The sequence below is a fragment of the Chiloscyllium plagiosum genome, chromosome 5, assembly GCF_004010195.1.
Source record: "Chiloscyllium plagiosum isolate BGI_BamShark_2017 chromosome 5, ASM401019v2, whole genome shotgun sequence".
Lineage (NCBI taxonomy): Eukaryota > Metazoa > Chordata > Chondrichthyes > Orectolobiformes > Hemiscylliidae > Chiloscyllium > Chiloscyllium plagiosum.
In genome coordinates, this window is record NC_057714.1 from 116,605,983 (window position 1) to 116,617,062 (window position 11,080).

The following is an 11,080-nucleotide window of genomic DNA, read 5'->3' on the forward strand; positions in this document are numbered from 1 at the left end:
CACTTTAGAGTCAGCCGTGTTGCTGTGGGTTTGGAGTCACATGTTGGCCAGATTGGCAAGGATGGAAGATTTCCTTCCCAAATGGATACTCATAAACCAGTAGGTGTTTACAACAATTGACAAGGGTTACACGGTCACCCCTGTCACCAGACTATTAGACTGGGATTCTGGATTACTGGTCCTGTGACATTACCACTATGTGACCACCTCTCCCCAATGATTTTCACTGATGAAGAGGCCAAAGTTGGTTGGGTGGAGAATGTTATAAATGTACAGATGTAAGCAAAGAAAGCCCTAGGCATTTGGTTGGAAGTTTAACTTCAGCAACTCCTGTAAAGAGATAACGTGTTCTCCTCTGTGGCTAGCAGCCGGTGATTCAGGTTTGCATGGTCCATGATACTGTTTGCCCAAAGCAATAGGATTATTTTAATTTTACTTTAACTCAGTAAACCTGTACAACAACTTGTATGGAAGCAGAAAAAAAAACAGGCAAAGTTTAACAAATGCAGTTTGGCTTGAAGGGTTATTGGACCCAAAACAGTGACTCTGCTTCCTTTCCACAGATGCTATCAGGCCAGCTGAGTTTCTCCAGCAACTTCTGTTTTAGTACCTAATATGTCCAATTTGAAATTGTTCTATTTTAATGCTGGATTTCAGATAACCTTTGAAACCCTGCCCCCACCCACCAAAGGTAAATTAGTCTCTATCTTTAGTCCCTCTTGAGCCCCAGACACTGATGGCAAACACTGTAAACAGAGTGGTTCTGGGAGCATGCCCTACTCCCATTGTGCTTCCTCCTTTGCTGGAATTAGTTTTTACCCAGCTCACGGGCCCGTTTTGTTGCAGCTTCCACCGCATTCATGACAGTGCAGCGTAGGTTCCCCTTCTCCAGCTCATACAGGCCCTGGACGGTGGTCCCACCTGGTGAGCAGACATCACTCTTCAGTTTCTCTGGGTGGTCCTCAGTCTCCAAGATCATCTTTGCAGCTCCCTGAGAAGTTCACATACACAGAAAAGAAATGATTAAAAATAAATGTTCTTGTAACTTTATCATCTATATCATCGAAGGTTCAGGAGAAGCGCAGCAGGGCTGGCAGCATCTGAACAGAAAGAGAGTTACCACTGAGTTCAAGTTCAAGCACTGAAGGTCAGAGCCTTCCCCACTGTGAATGGACGCCTCTTCCTTTCTCTGCTCTAGCCAGCAAAGAGGGATCATCTCTTTCTGCCTCGTCATGAGCTATAGTTCTCCTTTCTCTCCCCTTTCCCACCAACCGTATTTGGCAGTTCCAAGCAAACATATTCATCACAATTTTATTTGTCCCTCCCAGATTTTCTCACTCTCTTTCCCAAACTCACCAACTCAGGTTCCCCAAAGCCTTTCTACAATCTACAAGGCACAAGTCCGGAATGTGAAGGAATAGAATCTATTTGCCTGGATGATTGGTACCACATCCATATCTTCAACATTTCCTCCCTTTATCACCGACACTCAGTTGTAACAGTAGCGCGTACCATCTACAAGATTCACTGCAACAAATCACCAAGGCTCCTGTGATAGCACCTTCCAAACCCATCACACTTCCACCCAGACGAACAAGGGCAGCTGACATATGGGAACACCAGCTCCTGCAAGTTCCTCTCCAAGGCACTCACCATCCGGAAGTGGAAATATATTGTCATTCCCTCAGTGTTACTATGTCAAAGTCCAGGAATTTCCTTCCTAACAATATTGAGTGTCCCTACCAATGGACTAGGAGGTAGGGAGGACTGCAGATGCTGGAGAGTCAGAGTCAATAAAGCATGGCGCTGGAAAAGCACAGCAGGTCAGGCAACATCTGAGGAGCAAGAGGGTCGACATTTCGGCCAGGACCCTTCATCAGGACTGGGTAGGTGGGATGGCGATAGATAGATGCAGGTAGGTGATTGTGATAGGTCAGCGGGATGGGTGGGAAGGAAGATGGACAGGTAGGTCAGGTCAAGAAGGCAGTGCCGAGTTGGAAGGTTGGATCTGGGATGGGGTGGGGAGATTTAGAAACCCACAAAGTGGACATTGAGGCCATGTGGTTGTAGGCTTCCGAGGCAGAAGATGAGGTGTTCTTCCTCCAGTTTGCATGTAGCCTTGTTTAGGTGGTGGAGGATGCCCAGACTGGACATATCACTGGGGGGATTGGAGAGGGAGTTGAAATGCTTGGGTAAGGGAAAGTGGGGATGGTTGGTGGGTATGGACCAGAGATGTTCCCTGAACCATTCTGAGAGGTTGCACTCACTCTCTCTGATGTAGAGGAGACCACATCGAGAGCAGTGGATGCAGTAAATGAAGTTCGAGGATGGCCTCAACATTAAATCCATGTGCTTTAGGGTAATTAAGGACAGGCAATAAATGCTGGCCCAGTCAAAGCTCATGCCCCACAAATGTGTTGAAAAAAAGCCCTAGCAAACCACTCCGTTAAATCAATCTGCTACAAAGTCTAAGAAAAGGAATGAAACTGGATGGGCCTCCCTGCACTGATCGAAGGACTGAAGCCAACAGTGACAAACACAGCGCTGGTGAGTCTACAAATCGCCCTTATTAAATCTGGGAGAGTTGCCCCACAGCCTAGTCAAGCAACAGAATGACACAGTTGTACACATGGAAAGATACCATATAGATATGTCCTAGACATCACTATCTCCATCTCCGAGATGGATGTCCTTCTCACCGGTCAGATAGAGGTTAGGTATAACAGTGGTATACTGTTGGGAGGGAGTTGCCCTGGGAGTCCTCAACCCGGACTCTGGACCCCTTGAATCCTCATGGGATCAGGTCAAATATAGGCAAGGAAAACTGACACTAGCAACACTAGATACATTACTATCAGTCAGCCCACCTTGACTGATGAAGCAGCACTCTTCCATGCTGAAGTGGAAACAGCACAAGGGTACAAAACTCTGGGTGGAGAACTTCAATATCCATCAGCAATGGTGGCTAGTTATCACCACCACAGACCACGCTCACTAAGTCCTAAAGGAGATAGCTATGATATCAAGTCCACAACAGGTGCTAAGGGAACCAACAAGACCGAAAATCTACTTGATTCTGTACCTGTCCATGACATTATTAGTAGGAATGACAACCACAAGGTACTGGCAGAGATGGAATCCTGTTTCCATAATGGGGATAATTGCCACTGTGTTGTATGGCACTACCACCATGCAAATTGGAGAGACTTTCAATAGATTGAGCAATTTAAGGCTTGGCATCCATGAAATGCTATGGGCCATCAACAGCAGAATTGAATACAACCACAATTTACCTTTACTATCAAACCTGGTTCAATGAACTTTACATGAGCTCACACCAGCAGCAGCATCAGGCACACCTGAAAGTGAAAATAGCGTGCTAGTGAAGTGACAACATAGAATTACTTGCATGTGAAAACATAAAGTGATACCACAATGGATCATATCTGAGCCCTGCAGTTCAGAAATCCAATCATGAATGCTGGAAGAATTAAACAAATCACTGGAGGAGGCGGCTCTACAAACATCCTCTGCTTCAGTAACGGGGGAATCCAGTACAAAAGACAACGCTGAAGTATTTGCATCAATCTTCAGTTAGAAATGTCCAGAAGATGATCCATCATAGACTCCTTCCAGGTCTCCAGCATCAAAGATACCTGTTTTCGGCCAATTCATTTTGTTCCATTTTGCTGATATCAAGAAAAAGCTGAAGAGACTGGATACTGCAAAGGCTCTAGGCGCTGTCAACATTCCAACAACAATACTGAAAAACTGTACTTCAGAATTATGAGCACTCCTAGTCAAGATGTTCTACCAGAAGTTTACCAGATTCCTGGATAACAGGACTATCACACAGGGTGTGAATGGATTATTTGCGATTATATTCACTAAAGTTTAGAAGAATGAAGAGGGATCTTATACAAACCTATAAAATTCTAACAAGATTAGACAGTATAGATGCAGGAAGAATGTTGTCAATGACAGATGAGTCCAGAACCAGAGGGCACAGTCTAAGGATAAAGGGATAGGCCTTTTAGGACAGAGATGAGGAGAAATTTCTTCAGAGTGGTGAGTCTCTGGAATTCTCTACCATACAAACTGTTAACGCCAAACATTGAAGACTTTTAAGAAAGTGATGGAAGGAATTGTCGACTGTGCTGACAAACAGCACTTGGAAAAGCACCCATTCAGGCTTCCACCAGGCCATCTAGCTGCTGACTTCATTACCCAGTCTTGATCGAGAAGGACAAAAGAGTTAAACTCCAGAAGTGAAATAAGACTGACTGGACCTGACATTGAGGCAGTATTTGACTACCTCATTAAAAAGCAAACCAAAACATGATCTATCAAACCAGCTTTCAGCCTAAGATCTGACTTGGCTAGTAGTATCATCATAACATGTGATAACTGGCATGTAACTGGCATGTGATAACTTGATGCCACACAGGTAACAGGCAATGACTATCGCCAACAGGAGAATCCCTAACTATCTGTGCCTGACATTCAATGGCACTACCAACACTGCATTCCCCATTATCAACATCCTGTGCATTGCCACAGACAAGAAACTGAACTGGACCAGCCATATAAATATTGTGGGTACAAGGGCAAGTCAGAGGCTAGGAATTCGGCAGCAACTAACTCATCTGCTGAAACTCATTTCATTGGGATGTCTTCCCAAAGTCTGCTCAGGATCTACAAGGCACATTTCAGGAGTGTGATGGAATTGTCTCCAGTTACTTGAATGGGTGCAATGCCGACAACACTTGAGAAGTTTGACACCATCCAGGACAAAGCAGCCATTTGAATGGCACCACATTCAGCATTTACCACTTTTATTCACAACGTCTCTGGCTCAGGCACAGGACAGTTAAGACTCAAGTGCATTGCTAAGGATTTGGAGTCACGTGTAATCCAAACCAGAAAAGGATGGCAGTCATCCTCCCTAAAGGACTTTAGTAATTCAACATTCACTCATTTCACCAACACTGCTGTAGTAGTACTTTCTACAAGATGCTGCACAATAACTTACCAATGCTCTTTCAACAGCACTATTCAAACCTGTAGCCTCTACCTTCTAGTAGGACATCAGCATCAGATACACACAGGAACACCACCATCTAAAAGTTCCCTTCCAAGCAACTCGCCACCTTGATTTGGAAATATATTGCCATTGCTTACTTAGTGTTTATTTAAAACCCTGTAACCTGCTTTCCCTACACACCAAGAACAACAGTGGGTTCAACAATGTGGTACACCATCACCTTCTCTTGGGCAACTAGGGATGGACAATAGGCTTTTATCTTGCCAGTGATGCTTTCATCATATCAATGTTATTGAGCATTGTTTTATTCAAAAAGAGAAGACAACTTCAATTCAAAAATGTCTAAAGAGGTGTCACCTACCAATAGTGTCTGAGCAACCATTTTCTTTGACAATTCAAACGGCATTCCCATCCTAACACCCCCCTCTGCCAGAGCCGCAGCAAATACGTAAACCTGTGGAATGAGAAAGAACAGCTTGGATTTATATAGTATCACTCACAAAATCATATTTTCCAAATACTCTTGACAACTAAGGAAGTAGTTCTGAAGAAATTGCTGTAACGCAGAGAACACAGCCACCAAATTGCATTCAGCAAGCTCCTACGAACAGCAACGTGAAAACAACGAGATAATTAGGTTTTTGAGGACGTTGGTCAAAGATTAAATAATGGTCAAGCATTTCAGAGAACTTTGCTGCTCTTTGCTGAAACAGTGCTCCTGTATCAGAGTAGGGAGGTAAGTTCTAGCAAAGAATTGGCAGTCATGATGGACTGAATGGTCTCTTTCCGTGCTATATCATTCCAATTCATGATACAGCTATGTAAATTTTGGAAAGAAAAAAATTTAGCATTGCTATGATGCTGACTTAAGTTGAATTACTGACACTTAATTCTAATACTAGAGAGCATCGAATACGCCAGCATGGGGGTCAATAGTTTCAAGACAGGAATGAAGGTCTGGTCTTATCCTTAGAGATACTGACCAGGAATGCCACATATGGCATTGTGCTTCACTAAAGTCCATCAAGCACCATATTAACATATTGGAGTCCTTTGTTTCCTACAATACCTACATATGCCACTCCACTCCCACTGATCCCTGTGTGGATGTCTATGTAGGATTCTGGAATTTCTTCACACAGTCCACAGGAAGATAGCAGGCTCTTCAGGACAGCACCATCCTGCTCCTTGGCATTGCTCCCACGACAAAATACCATCGTGCCCTGCTGCACCACACACGGGAGGTTTGGCATCATTCGTAACACCTTGGTTCCAACAGGCAACAGCTGAGGAGAGAGGCACGACAAGTAATGAGGATCTCACAAAGAGTCTGTAGATGGACATAGAAATCTGACACAAGTTGGTAAAAATTTGACAGATGGAATATAATGTGAGAAAGTGAGAGACTGTGCACTTCAGAAAGAACAATAGAAGAACTGAATACTAGTTAAATGGAGAAAGACTGCAGAAAGCTACAGCATATAAGGATTTGGGAGTCCTTGTGCATACATCACAAAACAAATTAGCATCCAAGCTCTCCAGATAGTAGGGAAGTATAAAAGGAGGGAGGTCTTGGTAAAGTTATACAAGAAACTAGTAAGACTTCAGCTAGAATATTGTGAACATTTTTTATCTAAGAAAAGATATACTAGCATTGGAGGTAGCCCAGAGAAGGTTCACTAGGTTGATTCAAGGTATAGAGTAACCGTCTTCTGAGGAGAGGCTACTCATTGAGGTTAAGGAGAATAAAAAGCAATCTTATTGAAACATACAAGTTTGCAATGTCACAGACACCAAACACTTTAAGTCCAAATGTAGCAAGACTTGGACAATAGCTAGGTTTGGGCCGGCAAGTGGCAAGTAACAAGTAACATTTATGTCACATAGGAGTCAGGCAATGACCATCTCCAACATCAGAGAATCTAACCATTCCCCCCTTGACATTCAATGGCATTATCATTATTGAATCTCCTCAACATCCTGCAGGCTACAATTGACAAGAACCTGAAATGGGATAGACATATTAATATTGCACCTACAAGACCTAGTCAGAGGCTAGGAATACTGCGATGAGTAACACATCTCTTGACTCCCCATAGCCTGTCCACCATCTACAAGGCACAAGTCAGGAGTGTAATGTCATACTTCTCACATGCAGCTCCAACAACATTTAAGAAGCTTGCTGCCATCTAAGTTAAATCCTTGTTTGGCACCACATCCATCGCCATCAATATTCATTATCTTTAAAATCAATGAAAAATGGTAGCAGTATTACCAACATAAGATGCACAGTACCAAATTGCCAAGGATCCTTTGACAGCACCAAATCCACGACCTCTATCCTTAGAAGAACAAGGACAGCAAATACAATGGAATACCTTGACTCACAAATTCCCCTCCAAACCATTCAGACTTGGAAGTATATCACTATTCCTTCGTCATTACTGAGTCATTACCCTAGAGCTCCCTATCAAACAGCGCTGTGGTGTTTCATTTATTCGCTTATAGGATGAGGGCATCACTGGCTCAGCATTTACTGCCCATCTCTAATCGTCAGGAGGGCAATTATAAGGTAACCACATTGCTGTGGGTTTAGAGTTACATGCAGGCCAAGTTGGGTAAGGACAGATTTCTTTCATTAGAAGGACATTATTGAACCAGGTGGGCTTTTATGACAATTAATATTAGTTACATGGCCACCATTAGGCAAATTTCTGTTTTAGATTTTTACTGAATTTAGATTTCACCATTCGCCATAGTGAGATCGGAGAATGTTAACTTGAGGTTCTGGGTCACCAGTCCAATGACATTACCATCATGCTACCACCTCCCTCTCTGTTCATGCAGGCAGCTCACCACCTTCTCAAGGGCAATCAGTGATGGACGATAAATGCTGTACACCCAAGAATGCCCACATCTTACGAATGCACAAATAAAAAAATGTTGGTGCTTGGATGTTGTCCAAGTCCCAGAAAAATTTAAAAGTTCTTGTGCAGGCACTGCAGGTAATTTTTTTAGATTAGATTCCCCACAGTATAGAAACAGGCCCTTTGGCCCAACAAGTCCACACCGATCTCCGAAGAGCAACTCACCGAGAGCCATTCCCTACAATTACGCCTGTTAAATTGCCCCTAGTGTTAGGTAAGGGGTAAATGTAGGGGTATGGGTGGGTTACGCTTCGGCGGGTCGGTGTGGACTTGTTGGGCCGAAGGGCCTGTTTCCACACTGTAATCTAATCTAATCTAAAAAAATAACACTACGGGCAATTTAGCATGGCCAATTCACCTAACCTGCACATCTTTGGACTGTGGGAGGAAACTGGAGCACCTGGAGGAAACCCACACAGACATGCGGAGAATGTGCACACTCCGCACAGTCGCCAGAGGTTGAAATCGAACCCGGGTCCCTGGCCCTTTGAAGCAGCAGTGCTAACCAAAGTTTATTGTAAGGGGTTGGAGATCCAGTACAAAGAAGTTTTCCTGCAATTGTTCAGGAGTTTGGTGAGATTACACACAGGTTGCGTTCACAACTTTGGTTTCCGTTCCAAGGAAGGATATACTTGCTTTAGAAGGGGTGCAACTAAATTTATTAGATTAATTCCTGGGCTAAGAAGATTGTGCTATGAGTGAAGATTTACACTCTGGGGTTTAAAAGAATGAGAACTGTTCTCAGTGAATTAGATAGGTATTTGACAGAAAACAACGCTGAATGGTTTTCCTGGTTGAGACATTTAGAACTGGGGCTCATAGTGTCAAATAAAGAGGTGGCCATTTTCATCTGAGATGAGGAATCCTAAAGGTTGACCACTCAAAGGGTGGTCAACCTTTAGGATTCCTGTCTCCAGAGGATTGTGGATGCTCAGCTGTTGAGTTTATTGAAGACAAAGAATGATGGATTTCATTGAAGTCCAAAAATCTAAGAGAAATGGAGAGCAGATGGGAAAGTAGAGTTAAGGTCAAGGATCAGTCATGATTCTAAGGCCTGTTCCTGTTTCTTATGTAGGAGGGAGACATAAACATTTGCAGATGGTTATGGCATTGGAGGACAACTAGCCAATATGACACAATTTTCAAGTGAAAAGTTCACAACAGAAGAGAGATGAAAACAGTTGAAAAATACTCACCTCAAACAGCCTATACACTTACTTTTTCCAGAGTTTCTATGGTAACCCCAGCAGCAATAGAGACGATGAGGTGTGCTGGTGTGATGAATGGAGAAATCTCTTTCAGGATGCTGGACATGAGAGAAGGCTTGACACTCAGAAAGAGCACGTGGCATTTCTCCACCACAGAGGTATTACAATGTGTTGTCTGCATCCCAGCCTCCTGCAGAGCAAGGATCAGAAGGACAGAGGGAAACCTGGATTGAGAAAAGGCCACTTCAGCAGTAATTTTACCTCATTTCTCATGAAGCCCCATCCTGAAGTTTATATTGGGAAAGTCTGTTTGACTTCTTGCCTCCCCAATGGACTATAGTTGTTCAAAAAGGCAGCTCACAACCACCTTCTCAAGGGCAATTGGGGATGGGCAATAAACAATACAATTTTAAAAATTCAATCGTGAATTATTTTTTCTCTCTCTGACTCTTTTCCGGATATAGCTGTTCAAGCTCAGGTACGGTGAATTTCACTCGGCTATTCAGCTGCGGGACACTTCACAACCTAAGCATGATTCCGTCCTCAATCAGGACCCATGTAGACTTTGAAGGACTGAGCAGGGCGGTACTGGACCGCGATTAGCTGCAGCATGTTCCTTTTCTTCAGCTCAGTGGGCACTCAAGCTAATATTTGTTGAGCAACTGAAACAGGAGGCCAGCTGCAGCAGCTCAATGACCAATGAAGCCAATATGTGTGTGAGTGTGAGAGTGCACGTGAGAGAGAGAGAGAGAGAGAGAGCACGCGCGCATGAGAAAGAGAGAGAGCATGCGCGCGCGAGAAAGAGAGAGCGTGCGAGAGAGAAAGAGAGAGAGAAAGCGCACACGTGAGAGAGCATGTGTGTGTATTGGGGTGGGTGGTAGGTGCTCAGCTACCTGTTGAACAGGTTCCGTGGTTCCAGCTGCCTATCCTTGCTAACCCTCATTCCCCACCACCGAGCTATAATCCAAAGCAAGTACCTTGAATTTATACAAATTGTTGTTTGATGGAGCTGAAGCTATCACCTTCTCAGGTTTCACATTTCCTAAGGAGTAGAAAAAGATTTACTTTAAAAAAATCACTTTGTACCTTTTAGCTGCCTCACCTCCCCAGACCCCAGTAACACAAGAGGAAGCTGGTTTGAAAAATAATCACCAACATTGACTGAGTGGGCCAAATGGGCTGTACATCCCATATAGTTTGTGTCCTTGTTAAATCAGTAATACCACAGTACAAACAGTATGATTGAGATACGATGTTGTACAAGGCCATATGGAGCTGGAGTTGGATGAACTTCGGATCATTCGGGAGGCAGAGGGGGTTATTGACAGGACTTACAGAGAGGTAGTCACTCCCCAGATAAAAGAAAAAGACAGATGATTAACAGTAAGGGGACAGAAAGGGAACCGGCAGGCAGTGCAGGATACCCTGTGGCCATTCCCCTCAACAATAAGTATAGTGTTTTGGATACTGTTGGGGGGGTGACTTACCAGGGGAAAGCAGTGGGGCACCTGCTGCTCAGAAGGGAAGGGGGAAGAGGAGCAGAGCAGTAGTCACTGGGGACTCGATAGTTAGGGGGACAGATAGTAGGTCCTGTGGGGACAAGAGAGACTCACGGTTGGTGTGTTGCCTCCCGGGTGCCAGGGTCCGTGATGTCTCTGATCGTGTTTTTGGGATCCTTCGGGGGGAGGGAGAGCAGCCCCAAGTCGTGATCCACATTGGCACCAATGATATAGATCGGAAGAGAGATGGGGACTTGAGGCAGAAATTCATGGAGCTAGGATGGAAGCTTAGAGCTAGGACAAACAGAGTTGTTTTCTCTGGTTTGCTGCCGTGCCACGTGCTAGTGAGGTGAGGAATAGGAAGAGAAAGGAGTTGAACACGTGGCTACAGGGATGGTGCAG

At 44.1% G+C, this 11,080-nt stretch overlaps 1 protein-coding gene across 1 annotated transcript in view; it reads right to left on the bottom strand.

The window, feature by feature from the left end:
• Positions 1–397: 397 nt before the first annotated feature.
• Positions 398–11,080, bottom strand: part of pycr3 (pyrroline-5-carboxylate reductase 3) — a 16,627-nt gene continuing 5,944 nt past the window's right edge. Inside the window, exons 2-6 of the mRNA XM_043690870.1 lie at positions 10,157–10,221; positions 9,190–9,369; positions 6,118–6,330; positions 5,406–5,498; positions 398–991 (exon numbers count right to left, since the gene is read on the bottom strand). Coding sequence (XP_043546805.1) covers positions 809–991; positions 5,406–5,498; positions 6,118–6,330; positions 9,190–9,369; positions 10,157–10,221 — 734 coding nt within the window. The 3' untranslated portion in view covers positions 398–808. The remainder of the gene's footprint in view (positions 992–5,405; positions 5,499–6,117; positions 6,331–9,189; positions 9,370–10,156; positions 10,222–11,080) is intronic.